At 32.0% G+C, this 15,733-nt stretch overlaps 1 protein-coding gene across 2 annotated transcripts in view; it reads left to right on the top strand.

Annotated features, from left to right (window-relative positions):
- Positions 1 to 15,733, top strand: part of LOC127709900 (BAI1-associated protein 3-like) — a 131,066-nt gene that overhangs the window by 106,094 nt on the left and 9,239 nt on the right. Inside the window, exons 9-21 of one of the 2 annotated variants that reach the window (XM_052215585.1) lie at positions 5 to 179; positions 932 to 1,135; positions 2,235 to 2,338; positions 3,123 to 3,240; positions 3,878 to 4,002; positions 5,327 to 5,417; positions 5,704 to 5,760; positions 6,717 to 6,823; positions 7,453 to 7,504; positions 8,969 to 9,004; positions 13,048 to 13,211; positions 14,635 to 14,761; positions 15,192 to 15,260. In XM_052215585.1, the coding sequence (XP_052071545.1) occupies positions 5 to 179; positions 932 to 1,135; positions 2,235 to 2,338; positions 3,123 to 3,240; positions 3,878 to 4,002; positions 5,327 to 5,417; positions 5,704 to 5,760; positions 6,717 to 6,823; positions 7,453 to 7,504; positions 8,969 to 9,004; positions 13,048 to 13,211; positions 14,635 to 14,761; positions 15,192 to 15,260 (1,429 nt within the window). The remainder of the gene's footprint in view (positions 1 to 4; positions 180 to 931; positions 1,136 to 2,234; positions 2,339 to 3,122; positions 3,241 to 3,877; positions 4,003 to 5,326; positions 5,418 to 5,703; positions 5,761 to 6,716; positions 6,824 to 7,452; positions 7,505 to 8,968; positions 9,005 to 13,047; positions 13,212 to 14,634; positions 14,762 to 15,191; positions 15,261 to 15,733) is intronic. The other variant, XM_052215586.1, reaches the window with a different exon arrangement.

Raw genomic sequence — 15,733 nt, 5'->3', positions numbered from 1 at the left:
TCAGGGATCATGATGACGAAGTTTCGGTATTCGATGCTGCCAAGACACTAAATGAAGTCCAGAGTTTACGAGGTTTAGGAAGATTTTTCAAGCAAGTTGCACAATCAGCAAGAACATCAAACTCAAAAGGGAGTGGAAGTGTTGATGATTTCCTTGGATGTATAGACCACCCTTTAAAAGTATGTTGAGGTAGAATAACATTAACGGTACTAATTTTTTCTGCACCAGATGCGTTTTTCAAAAATCATTTTAAATAATTTCCATAACTTTGTAACAGCAAATTTTAACAACACAATATCAACATTAGATAGCGGATCTTTAATGGACTAAAACGTTATATATAGCACATTATTTGTGACAGACTAACTTTAAATTGATAATTCAAGCAATTAAATAACCAAATTAGATTGAGCGTTCTAAATTTATGAACATAATCCTTCTTTGCACGAAAGGGATTATCTTTTCGTCTCATTTAAATTGTCGTTTCTGCACTTGATAATAACACTTAAGGATGTTCGCTACTCTGTTTCAAAATAACAAGCTTTTTAAAAGTCTGTTACAAATTGATAGTTTATAAAAAAAGGAACTAAAAAAACAGAAAAAAATGGAGGGTCTGTGTGCTTGTTTTCAAGATATAACTCATTGAAAATTTGGCGGGAAATTATTCTCTCTAGATTTTTCATACATTTAACATTGACACCTGTTTTCTTTCAAAAACTTTGAAAACATTTCAAATATTTTCAAATATGGCTTTTTAAACTATATGTAATAAAATTATGGTAAGAAACGTAGGGGATATCAGGCAACATTTTTTAATGGCACGCCATGGACAAAACCAGAGGATTCCGAATATCTGGCAAAAATTCAAAAACAAGAGGAGCTAAGTACAAAAGAAGACTTAAATAAAAATAGATTATTTTATTGATAACAGGACATTCCGTCAACTGGAGTCGAAGAATGGTACAAACTTGAGGGTCGATCTTCAAAATCTACAATTCAAGGAGATATTAAATTGATGTTAAGTTTAGCCACCAGGGAAGATCGCGGATTAGACGAGGATGATAATTGGACAGATGTTAGACAACATGAAGATCTAATCAGTGTCTTTATTCAGCATGAGATATCGAAATCACATGTAAGTTTCATTTGTTGTTTTGTATGTATAAAATGTATTGGTAATGCACCGAATTTTTAATATTTAATATTTTCCTCGTCTTAATTTTTACACAGATAATGTATGAACTGAACAAAATGATACAAAATATCTGACGTTTATGTATGTAATTGTACTAAACACGGAACTTCAAATCCAGTGGTTGTCTCTGTCTGTTATACCGGTGTCTTTTATATCGTACAATACGGTATAAGGTTTTCTCACTTCTGAAGACTAGACAATCACCTGTAATCGTTTAATTACTCCTTTGTTCCATGGTTTTTTTTGGTTTGTTTTCTAATTAGTAGTTATATCACATCTCATTAAATTCATATCTATTGGTCTATACCGAGCGGTCAATGAAAGAGCATAATTAATAAAAAAGGAACTGAAACAAAAAACACTACAAAAATAAAAATAAAAACGAAACAAAGAAATAATCCGTAGAAAATTTCACCAAAACTTAAAATAAAGCTTTATCAACGAACACATCTTCAGTCCGGGTTGTGAAATTAGATATTATGAAAGGTTGACAAAGTCTCTTCTAGTGGCACACATTGTATTGTTGTTAACAATAAATCCGCTCATAAGTAGTATGCCTAAGTAATTTAGTAGTTTTATAGATCTGACAGTATCATTAAATGTTATTGTCAATACAGAAATTTGTTAGCTATTAACGTTAACACCACTAGTACGGAAGTTGAACGAACGACATGTGTCTGTACATTTCAACTTAACAAAGACGAATGTTTCTTACACTGCATGATTCTAAATGCGTTCGACAGTTTCGAATTTACTCCCAAACTGTGAATCAGAACAAGCGGACGTTTTGAAACCATTATTTCTACAGTTATTGCATGAGCTACAGCTATTCTTCTGAACCTTTAGTAATAAGTATACATTGCGAAAAATTAAAGTCTTAACGCAAGCGTTTTAATCCTTTTCTAATAATATATTCGTGTTTTATAAACGTGTTAGTTAATAAAGTCTAACGTTTGATTTTGTCAGTTTTTATGGACTTCTAATTTTTTAATTTACTTTGGATTTCGGTATTTTTGTTAATACTTTTTTATATATACAGGAACAACCAATTAAATGGAATGGAGAATTATCAAAAGCTGCAGAAACTATTCTTCACCAGCATGCAATACAAGGGGATATAACTGCTGTTCAACAGGCAGTTTGGTACGTTTTTAATTAATATTACACAATTATATTAATACCGTTCAAACAAAGGTAGAATGAATCGAAAAATGATTCGTATGAACTGATGAAAAAATATAGATACTTAGAAATCTTCAGTCCTTAATATTGTTCAATCTGGATAAGAAAGACTGATTTGTCGTAATGGGGAATTGAGCTATTTATATAATAAGAAAGAAACAAGTTATCATTCTATTGTGTATACTATTTATAGATATCAGAAGATGTAGAATGAGTGCCAATGAGACAACTCTCCATCCAAGTCAAAATTTATAAAAGTAAACCATAGGTCAAAGTACGGTCTTGCACATTAATGATAGTTTCAGACGCTAACCCAAAGTGGAAAGCGTTAAAAAAAGACACAAAAATATTAATACAATTTTCTCTTAGAGAACTACAGTCAAGTACCAGAAAATTCGCCATTTCATAATCTAATGGAATCTTGGTAAAGTTTTCAATATCCCACTGTTGTGGTTAAATTACAACTTCTTCATCAATTATAGTAATCCAGTGGCATACTGCTTTTTTGGTGTTCGAACAATAAAACTACCCTGCATACTCTATATTCTGAAAGGTAGATTAATGGCATTTAGTAGTTTCATCACTAAAATCATAAATCCATCTATAACATGTAAAAGGTTTTAAACTTATATTCTGGCCATAGTCAATTCGGTGCAGTATCCTAGATAAACAAAAACGTGAAACTCTTTTGGAAGAAACGTGAGTCAATCTTTGTAATATAAAGTTAATTAATTTTCATTTTCAGCCGTTGGATGGCTTATGCACGAAAACATTTTGAACATTCACTGAGTTATAATTTGCTTTTACAATTGTTGACAAATCTTGATAAGTTATGGTCACCAGAATCGTTGTCTAGAGAAGAGGTATGTATGTACTAATGACAAATTAATGCGATTTTCTGGATACTATGGTTACCTACTTAGACATGTTTTGCTAGCACCAAGTAAATTGAGCAATGCGTTTACCTTTCATGTATCAGTATTGTAAACCATCTTGCAAACACCTTTAAATATTAATATCATTTGCATCTTTTTTACATAATGATTGAATTTGAGTAATACTCATTGATTAGGGTATACCAGTTCAATTACTACTGCGTGTCAAAAGATCTTTTAAAAGTCATTTATTGTAGATATTTTACTTTACAATTAGTTATCTCTTTATCTTTATTCTTTATCAACATTAAATGGAAAATAAAACTGTCTGCGATTACTTTAAAACACATTTTGCAATTCTAAGCAAACCTTTTTATCTTTCGCTCATGGAGACAAATGACTTAACCATGACTGTAAATGACTTTACAATGTTTGTCTTGATCTGAGTTGAATATAAAATATCGAAAACCTAAACAAGTAAGGGACAGACACATAAAGAATGTGGTAGGGTAACACCAGTACTTGAGTGCTATTTCATTTTATTTCTTTTTCAGGTTAATCACCTTAATCATTTTCGGAATAGGTTACTATCTTTATTCGTTTCTAATTATGTATTCTTTTGCAGGAGGAAGGTCTAGCACGGTGTTTTACAAATTTTATCAATTATTGTCTAAGTTTACTACGGAAACAAAGAGAAGTGTTTCCTTCTTCAAGTAAAACCGCCTTGAGTCGCCTTGAATCAATGCTACAGTAAGTAGTTTGTTCAAATCTGTGAATTCTTTCAATAGAAATTGCCAGTAACTAAATAGTTAAGGATACATGTATTTATTTTTCTCTTGTCCTGTATTTTGGACTTTTGTGTATCAGCTATTCGAAATTGAAATACATGCATTACTGAAAGATTTTTATATGATGAATATGTATATATGATGTCATATTATTAATTGCAAGGAAACATAAATATTTTCCAAGATGGTAAGAATGTTAGCTCATCAGGCCCAAAGGGCCAGTGTGAGCTTTGGTCATTACTTGGCGTCCGTCATCGTCGTCCCTCGTCCGTTAATTTTTACAAAGATCATTTTTTTCTGAAACTACTGGTCCAAATGTAACTAAATTTGGCCACAATCATCATTAGGGTATGTTGTTTTAAAAATGTGACTGTTGACCCCTCCTTCTAACCAACATGGCCAGCATGGCAAAAAGTAGAACATAGGGGTAATGTGCAATTTGTTTATCTATTATATATATAGATAAAATAAATCTGAAGGGGCAGTCCATGTTCAGAATGTTTAGATATACATACTGTCTATTTTCATCAAAACCGTCAGACATCTTCCTATAGGACTAATGGCCCTTAAATGATGAATTTTGCCTCTTGTTTCATTTTTGCCTATTATCTTCATAGATCTACAAAAAAGTTAAATGGCCGATATCATCAGTCGACTCTGTATTGCAGTTATTCCATTTTATGACGATTTTTAACACTTTTAGCGTTTTTGACCAATTTTTTGCAAACTTTGAAAGATAGAAACGTTTAAAGCAAAAATGATCAGCGAGGGAAGATCTACAAAAAAGTCAGCATACATGTAACTGAATTTGTTAGTTGTCTTCTTAAATGAGTTATTGCTCTTCAATGGCGATTTTTACCTTTTTTGTGTTTTTGGCAAAAGCTTTAAAAGATAGAGAGAAACTGTAAACGGAGTAATTAGGAACTAATTTACAACCACTGGGTCGATTGCCACTGCTGGTGGAGGTTTCTTCACCGGGAGTAAGATTAGCCCAGTAGTCAGCACTTCTGTGTTGTCATGAATTATCATTGATATGGTCATAATTATAAATTAAATGTTTGCAAAGAATTTATCGAAATACTTAGGATTTTCTACCCAAGAATGTATAACCTTAGCTGTATTTGGCAAAACTTTTCAAATTTTGAGTACTCAATACTCATCAACCTCGTACTTTATTTATCCTTTTTTAACTTTTTTTAATTTGAGCGTTACTGATGAGTCTTTTGTAGACGAAACGTGTGTCTGGCGTACAAAATTGTATTCCTGGTATCTATGATTTTTTGCAGGTGCCTGGGTCAAATTCATGTAATGAAAATATATAAACATGTCTGTCCATTCAACAACGAACTGCCGCTGATTGTTAAACCTATTGTGAAGGTAAATATTGTTTGTATGTTTATCTTTTACAACATACGTTTTCCCGTCTTCTCTTTTTGAACAAACAATACTACGTTTCAAGATGTTTTGTTTTCTTTGAATGACTTTGAAACACTTGTTTTTAAAATTCTGCTAATGAATGTTGAAGTTCTTCCTTCAAATTACTCAATCTATAATTATAAATAATTTAATATTTACAAATTACTTTGCAATAAAATGATTTATTTTTTGAATCTGATATATATTCTGTCAATTCTGTCTCTTAATTTGTTATGCTTTTTTTCAGAAAGGAACCATAGAGTGGTATGAGAGGGTTCTTCATTTAACGAAGAAGAAAGTTAAGGTAATAAAACACAATTTAAGCACTACTTTACTGTCATCTAATTGCTATATGAATAGTGTAATATGAAAACATCACCATGTTTTGTATGATGTACTGAACCATTTATTCATAAAACATCGATTGACATTGTTATATACACGTAATAACAAATGAAAGTTAACCCTCGATAGTCAAGGTCATTCAATCATAGACTGGAAAATATCCCCATTACCGAGATTGAGGGCAGAAATATGCATTCCGTGAATAATACGCTTAAAAAAACTAAACAAAAACTACTATATGCATTGTTTAGAAGAAACGATTATTGATTAAAAAAACAAACATTATTTATTATTTATTAATTTTTTAAATCTCTCATATTCGTTTTTAAATTTTAAAAGTTATATCGTAATCAGATATTTCTAAAATTAAAATTTCGATGATTGGGCATTGACATTTACAAGTGTGGGTCAAACTACAACAAAGACAATTGAAAATATACTTTAAAAACGAAATATTGTATAAGAAAAATATAAACATAACAATTCAAACTTTTGGTGCATTTGAAGTGCTTTTCTTGATTTACCTTCATCATGAATGTTTAAAACAAAGTATTGAAGCCAGGAATGCATTAATGTTTGAGGAGCTGTATTACCAAAAGGTACTATAAAATGCGAATGTGCTCTGTAACTGTTTCGGTTTTTATACATCCTCAGCTTTCAAATATTCGGATTTGAGCGTTCCGGGTGAAGGTAAATCAAGAAAAGCGCTTCGGACGCATGAAATTAATAATGTGTTGTTTTCATTTTTTGATGTACCAGATACACAGCAAAATAAAAATATAAAGTGCAGAAAACAACATTATGCAATGCATTTTATTATGCTGGAATACAACTAATTGAAAAGGATAGATTTTTTTTAAAGTCCCCAATTTTGAAATTCAAATCTGATAAACGGTTTACATTTTATGATTATAGGCACAAAACTCAGAAGATGATATGATACATTCTCTGATAGAAATGACAAATACTTTGAACATAGATTTAGCAGCAGCAAATACTTGTTACAATCCTTTATATGAACGGTAATTATTGTGATGTTTGGTAACATAACATACAGATATTGAAAAATGTATCCAACATAACAGTTAAAAAGTAGATAAAAATGGGAACTAACAATATCATTGTCTCAGGTGATCTGAAATACGTATTATGTGAAACGAAAAGCTAGCACCTTGATATATCTATCAGCATTACAGTATAAATCATTACAACCACATTAATTTTAAAACAGAAAAAAGTGTGTGATTCTGTTATGATAAAGCATGATGTTGAATAAGCCAAAAACACATAATAAGCAATTGTATTTACATGTTTATAATGTCCACCACATTTAGCCTTATAAATACATATAACAGAATTCTACATATAACCAGGTGCGAAAATATCAACCTGTTGATCTGGGTCTTGAAGCAAAGCATAAACCTCTAATTTTAACATTAAAAACTTCAAAGAACCTGCAAATTGAACATAAATCAGAATAATAACTGCACAAAAGTAAGGAGATGTGGTACGCTTGCCAATGAGACCATTGCAATATCAACCAGAGACCAGGACAAATTAAACATTGTACCACAATGACTTTCTGTAGTTTTATGATATCATTACTTGTATTTCGAACCAAAGTCATCATTGGTTTTCTCTTCTTTTGTAGAATTCTAAATGTGACATACTTTGACATTACTTTTCGGCAACTTGAAAAAGTTGTAAGTATATATAGATTGATTCTTTAAATTGATGTCTTAGTTCAACATCCGGTGTTAACAACAGCGGTTATTATAATTCCGATAAAGGTATATATAGACTGGTTCTTTAAATTGATGTTTTTGTTCACCATCCGGTGTTAACAACAGCGGTTATTATAATTCCGATAAAGGTATATATAGACTGGTTCTTTAAATTGATGTTTTTGTTCAACATCCGGTGTTAACAATAGCGGTTATTATAATTCCGATAAAGGTATATATAATTAGCTGCACTAAAAAGAAAACTTCAATATTCGGTTGAAAAAGAATTGTTAAAAATCAAAGTAATATCTGAGAATTGCAAAAAGACCCCAACTTAAAACTTTAAACAAAAATCATTGGGCATAAGATTTCGTAGACGTACACGTTGTGATATGTACCAAAGAGATCTCATATAATTTGATAAAGGAATTAAGCACCGTACAACTGTTTTTGTTTGGGTTGAATTTCTCGGTAAATGGTTTAAAATGTATAAGAAATATATTGGCATTATCCATTTTGCCGTATTCGACATTCAAATATACTAGTAATTTGTTTGGTGGGATGATGTAGGTACTTTTGCTTCCAGTTCAACGCCTATAAGTAAATTTCTGTCTTGTGTTTTACCTTTTACAGCCCAATTGTTTTTGATTTTGAATTTCTAAAAGATTCCTTGTTATGCCATGAACCATATTTTAGGCTGAGCGTTAGAATGGCCAGGAACAGATTTGAAAATAAACGCTATGCAATTTTGATAATAATCACAAAATAAAGAAAGGTTTCAAAAAAGACTCAGCTATTCATGTGTATTTGTAATTGCCAGAATATTTTTGCGATTTTTATTCATCCGGTTTGAATAAGCGTTACTTAACAGCCAATGAACAAAACAGATTTACTGTTTTAAACCAAGTGCGAAATATTTTTTATCTCTATTTTAGTGTAGAACTTTTAAAATCTGCGTTTAAAAAAAAACTTTGTTATTTCGGTTTAATCTGTTAATGCATGACCAATTCATAAATTTGTTTGATTTTGAATATAAATAAATGTACATGTATATATGTCACACATGCTTAATATTTTTGTTAACATACTTATTTGCATTCTGTCAAACCTTATAATTTCATGTAGAGAATTAGTAATAGACATCTACCTTAATTATCATTCCATATTAATTCACGCATTGCAATGGATGAGGATCTACAATGCAATTTTTTCTACCATAGGAGGGATTCATGTTCATCCCTTTACGTAATGTGGCACAGCAATATTTGAAAACTAGAGATAATTACAGTCGTACAAAATTATTGTATAAGCAATTAGAGAAATAAATGATATAACCTATTTCTTATCAACTTAATGGTAATCATCATCATCATCATCATTTGTATAATGTTTTAGAGATCATTCTATATCCCACCCATACTGAATTGAGTTGTTCAATTTCAGCTCGCTAATGATATGCATGACATTCTGCATCAGGAGGTATTTATTACTTCTGCACAGTTTTAGAAGTATTCAAAGATTATATATATATATATATCTTTTGCATTTTTTCCCTTTTTTATTATGTCCTGATATATAAAATATCTAAAGATTTTTTTTATGCTTTTCGTTACTGAAAATAAGTACATTTGTACGATGAAAAAATTTGTACAAAAATTTTGTTCAGACATATATCCCATTTTTTACCATGCTACACAGTTTAGTTAAATCTAACAGTTAGCCTAACTTTGCTTTATTTTTTCCACTTGAAAATTGCATATCAATGATTGTTTTTGCTCAGTTCTTATTATGGCACCCTCAACGGAGTTGGGGCGACATACTGTTATTCTACGTTTCTTTTTGTTTTTCTTATTATTTTTCTTGCACAAATTTTCTCCGCGCGAGTTCTTGGAATCCAATGGACCAATGTTGATGGAACTCTACTATAATGAGGACCCCCATGTAAATTTGTGCACCTTGCTATGGAATGGTAAAAAATGGCCGCCGTTTCCATGGAAACAGCAAAAATGCCAGAAAAATCAAAGTGTTCCAAACTTGAAGAAACTCTACAGGAATGGTAACTAGCATGTGCTGATTTGCAGTTGGACATCGGAATTTTCAATATGGCTGCCATTACCATGGAAACAGCTAAAATATCAAAAATTCTAACTCTTCCGTTAAAAGACCCAACTGGATGAAACTTAGTGAAAATATTACCCAGGATGCCAAGATGCCAAGACAATATTTGGATACTCCAAAATGGCCGCCGTTGTCATGGAAACTGGGGGCAAATTTAACATTGACCCTATGGGAAAATGCATAAAATCAGCATTTTCTTAAAGAGTATTCCAACAAAGTCAATGAAACTGTATTGATATATAACATGACATGTGGCAATGAGATGTCTGCTTTTAGAATTTTGGAACTATCCACTGTAACCATGCATGGCTGCAGCATAAATGTCCAAAATTTCAAAAAAAAATCAAAATGCTGCAAACTGGATGAAACTTTACAGGAATGGTAACTGGCATAGGCAGAGTTGCATTTTGAAGTTGGAATTTTCAAAATGGCCACCGTAACCATGGAAACAGCAAAAATGTCCAAAATTTCAAAAGGCTCCAAACTTAATGAAACTTTACAAAAAGGATAATTTGCATGTGTAGATGCACTCTTTGACTTTGGAATTTTCTAAATGGCTGCCACTCACCTGGCAACGGGGGAAGGGTGCCATCCGCTATTGCTTGCAATTGCAAATCTAGTTATTATTATTATTCTTCGTCTTCCGCCGCTTTTTTAAATGAACTTGTCCGCATCATTTCTCCAAAACCGCTAGTCAGATTTACTTAAGGCTTCACAATATGTTAGATTAACATGTCTAGTGGTGCAATCAGGGTTTCGTTTGTGCATTGGGGTCTAAAAAGGGGTTCTTTTAGGGGCCAAAAGAAGGGAGGGGTTGACTATAGAACCCAATGGGATTTTTTTTTCAAATGATTATAACTTGAAAACCGTTAGTGATAGACACAATCTTTATAATTGAAAATGTTCTACATGATAAAGCACATCAAATGAAATAAGGGTTTCGTCCCCAGGGGTCACCCCACCCTATGCCATTTGACAAAGTTCTAATATCTTGTAAGTGGTCAAGATCCCCACCCCTAAACCATATATATTCTGGTTAATCATGATACTGCACATAAAATGAAGTAAAGTATTAGTCCCCAGGGTCACTCCCACCCCCTGCCATTTGAGAAAGTTCTAATATCTTGTGAATGGTTGAGATCCCCTCCCCTAAACCATATATATTCCTGTTCGTCATGTCACAAAGATTCGAATGACATATAGGGTCAGTCCCCAGGGTCCCCCCACCCCAATGATCTAATATCTTGTAAATGGTTGAGATCCCCACCCCTAAACCATATATATTCTTACTCGTCATGTCAAGAAGATTTGAATGATATATAGGGTCAGTCCCTAGGGATCACCCCACCCCCTGCCATTTGAGAAAGTTCTATTATCTTGTAAGTTGTCGATATCCCCACCCCTAAACCATACATATTCTTGTTTGTCATGATACAGTCTATCAAATGAAATAAAGGATTAGTCCCTAGGGGTCACCCCATCCCCCTGCCATTTGAGAAAGTTTTAATATCTTGTAAATGGTCGAGATCCCCACCCCTTAACCATATATATTCCTGTTCGTCATTTCGCAAAGATTCAAATAATATATAGGGTCATTCCCCAGGGGGTTCCCCCACCCCCAATGGTCTAATATCTTGTAAACGGTCAAGATCCCCACCCCTTAACCATATATATTCTGGATTGGCATGCCAAGATGATTTGAATGATACACAGGGTAAGGCCCAAGGTGTGATCCCCACCCTGTCATCTGAATATGTTCAAATAACTTGTAAATGGTCGAGATCCCCACCCCTAAACCATATGTATTCTGGTTTGTCATGCCAATCTGATTTGAATGATATACAGGGTCAGTCCCCAAGCATCACTAATGCAAATAACTTTACTGGACCAAAGCAATTTTCACTGGACTTTGCCCAATGTCAGGCGACCCTGGGAATGACGAATTGTGGGAACTTCGTTTGGGAGACTTCGTAACAGCATCCTGTTACAATCATTTCTTGTTTTTATTTGATACAATTGTATTTTTTAATTTCGAATTAAATTTTCATCGCATGGTAATATAATAAATTTTAACATGTTTAAGTCAAACTCACAATTCCCATCTCTTTACACACTTTTTTCTTTATATCTTATTTGAATCTACAAAGCACACACACTTTACTTTTCACATTTCCTTGATATTTATCTATAATGGAAGCCAACTAGAAACGATATAAGTAATATCCATTATGCATAAATGCTAACTACGTAGATCTGTCAATATTCTTACAGCACTTAACACTTCAATTGAAGAAACATGTAGCTTTGCATTTACATACACATTACTATTTGAAAAAAAACAATAGTTTAGTTTTTTATATTTGAACTAAATGTGGGCTTTGCAAACAATTTTTACAATTGTAAACTAATTAGCTTTAAGCAAGGCATGTAGCTACACTAAGTTTAATGGAAAAGTAAAATCTTTATATATGTCAAATGCTGTGTACGCTAGGTCAAGGTAAGCGGTATGCATCCCCAATCCTTCAATTTCCAGATTATTTCGCAATAGCAACGCTTATGGTCAAACATGGCAAAATATTGGAAAGTTTATAATAACTGGAAGCTATCTGATAGCCACTTGTCTGATCTTTATATTAGATTAACACCACATTGTACCAATACAAAATTGATACATTTTCTAATTGTAAAAAAAAAAATTAAATATTCAATGTTTAACAGATTGTATGATCTATGAATTTATTTTAGCGAAGCTTCTGAATTGTTTGTTTCTTTGGTTTATCCATAATAATAGTTAAATTTTTTGTACATAAAAGAACTTTTTGTAAATTACTGTTTTTTTATTTTTCTTGTATATTTTTTACATGATTATAGTTGAAAAATGTTTTATAATACTAGTATATCAATGGCAAACTCATTGCATTTGCTCTTTCGAAACGCTTTTCTGCTTAAGGTGGTACCTAACAGTACAGGGAGATAACTCTGTAAAAATCAGCTAAACGTTTTAATTACGTTGTATTATTAAGGAAATATTAAGCTTCTCAATGATCAAAATTAGTGTTTGTCAAACTGCTATATAACCAATGAAATTTTTCTGATAAAGTGGTTGGTTCAAATTTTTTGAAATTTTTTTATATTTTTGTCAAAGGGTCAAAGTAAACATTTTGTCAAAATTTTATGAAAATCAAACGAGCCAAATTAATATTAGTCAAGGTGTTGGGTACCACCTTAAGGCAACATGTATAATGTTCTTTTGTCATATTTTCAAAAAACTAGAACTTCACAGCATTATCAAAAAAATCATTGAAAAGGTAGGGTTTATAATTGAAACCGATTAAGGATTAATTCTAGCTTTCCTATTTCAATGTGTTCAATACAATTGTTTTGATATTCGATAAAAATTGCAGTTGGACGTAGAATTCCACAAAACAGTTCAGCAGACGATCAGAAAGCCTGACAGCACTATCAGGACAGAAATTCAAGAATCAAAAGGCAATATTGGAACAGGACTGTTCGAGCTTTACCTAGCATTACAGGAGTTTTCAAGCTTCAGAGATAAACTAATAATGGGGTAATAATCTTGTGCCTAACAGTTAATTCTTAGTATTACAACGAGATTCATAAAATGATATTCGTATGAATATAAAAAAAAACTGATGTGTTCAGTACATATGATTAAAATAAACTCATCATAGACACCAGGATTAAAATTTATTTTACCTTAAAGTTTAAACATAAAAAAAATCTTGAGGTCATCAGATGAACTTAAATAACAAGCTAACGTATTTTCCAAATGTCATGTTCTGCATTTGTTCTAAGTTTGTACTCATGATGATAGTGGTGAATTATCAAAACAGAGACCAACACATGTCTACCGTTCAGACCAAATTGTTTATTGAAATAAAATTAGTACATCCCACAATCAAAGACAACAATTGACGAGGTTCCTTACAAAAAACCCACATTTCTGTAATAACGTGTATATACGGTGCTAGTAAGCTCGCTTGACATAACATTTGTTTGTCATGTTTACACTATACTTTGAAAGTAAAAACTCTTTTAGTTCAATGAGCAAAACTAGCGTTTCGTCTTCATTAAACCTGGTTTTATAGCTAGCTAAACCTCTCACTTGTATGACAGTTGCAAAAAATTCTATGATATTGACAACAATGTTTGGACAAATCAAACAGATATAGTAGGTAAAATGTCAAAAGCTCGGGTACAACAGTCAATATTGTGTTATAATCTTAATCCCTATAACAACAAACACGTGTGTCAACAAAGAAAAACAAAGAAAAAACAAAATGGTATATAGACACTCTATAGATAAAGCACATAGGCAAAAATGAAAGTCAAGAACACAAAAGATGACCAATAGCACAATTACACAATGGAGGGATTTATAAACACCGAGTCACGCTCCAAAAAGATATTACCAAAAATGGACTAAACAGTAAAGGTTAATAATATACATAAACAAATAAAAAGAACACTATAACACATAATCAAGATGATAAACAACGTCAGTACCTAGGGTCTATACTTCAAGACCATGATGTATTATTTGTGAAGTTGATACAGAATATTTATCAACAATATATCTTCACATGAACTTTTAAAAAAAGGAAGAGACGTTCTTTGACATAACCCTGATTCATCAACTTTCTACTCCGACGCTAGTGACGTTTTTGTAAAGTCTGAGTAGTAGCTGCAAGCTCTTGAATACCAAATGAGTTAGGAATTGTATATCCCATATGCAGGTGAAGTTAGTATATTGCTGCTAAGGTGGGGGAAATTGATAATTCCAAAATTAGAATCGTCTCGTTTGTCATACAAATGTTCAGTGGTACTTGAATTAACACAGTTGAAAAATACATCGATTCAAACTTATCTGTTTTATTGTATAATGAAATTAAATAAATATATTTATGCGAAGTAATAAACCTCTTTCTTTTGAAAACGATCTCATTTGACACCTTTTTCATTTTTTATAGGGAGAGAAAACAGAAACTACATATTGTTCAGTATTATCAGTGGTTCAGATTTGCAGTACAGAAATGGTTAGATATCGCGAAAACCAAAGCCAAGCAAAGGATTCAAAGAGCTGTTCAGTTAGACAAGGTCGGTTATATATCCTAAAATTATGTTATGTATTATTATAAACAATTAAATTGAGAATGGAAACGCGAATTGCGTCAAAGAGACAACAACCAAAGAGTAGAAAACGGCCAAAGGCAACCAATGGGTCTTCAACACATCGAGAAAATCCCGCACCCGGAGGCGGGTTTGAATATAATGGTTATACTTATAATGAACATTGTTTTCTAAGATTCAATGAATTAATATGTTTCTATAAGCATGATAATCTACAATCTATGTTTGGGGTTAATTGTTAAAACATCAACACCACATAAAGTTCAGGTCAACACTCACTTATATAAACTATAATAGTTGTTTACATTTCTTTATACTCATGAATTTTGTGCAAAGATGAAATATGTATGCATTCATGTTTAGGTTATATCTTTTATGAATCATACCTATCTGACAGGTTGTAGATGTAAAGTCTGGTGTTAAGTATAGTACATCATCAGTTGATGTAGTCTGCTGTTTTTCTCAGGTATGTGCTATTTTAGGACAAATTTTCTTAGTCAAAAATGCTTGGATTTATAACTTAATTATTATTAAAAAATATATTTCTTTGAAAAATTATCAAATGTTAAAATTGTGGGTTTTTTCTGTTTAAACTATACTTCGTCCTCATTTCCTCGACTGTGAAATCACCAAATGTGTACTTACCGCGATCAACATGACAGATGACACTAGTGGAGCAGGATCTTATAACTCTTCCGAAAACGTGAGATCAGCCCAAGTATTTGGTTGCATTTTTCTTGCTCAATCTTCAGTTTTGTGCAACTGTTTTGGTCTTTCGTCTTTTGCAATGGCGTTGTCAGTTCCTTATGACTCATGAGTGTGAAACCCACCTCTGTATGTTCTGCTTCTATTTTATCATTATTTTTTTCAATGTTACTATACATCGTTCATTAAATAAGACAACTATTTTCTCAGCTGAAGACACAAAGTACGCTTTAT

The sequence above is a fragment of the Mytilus californianus genome, unplaced genomic scaffold, assembly GCF_021869535.1.
Source record: "Mytilus californianus isolate M0D057914Y unplaced genomic scaffold, xbMytCali1.0.p SCAF_7, whole genome shotgun sequence".
In the NCBI taxonomy this organism is placed as follows: domain Eukaryota; kingdom Metazoa; phylum Mollusca; class Bivalvia; order Mytilida; family Mytilidae; genus Mytilus; species Mytilus californianus.
This window is presented reverse-complemented; position numbering and strand designations above follow the sequence as displayed.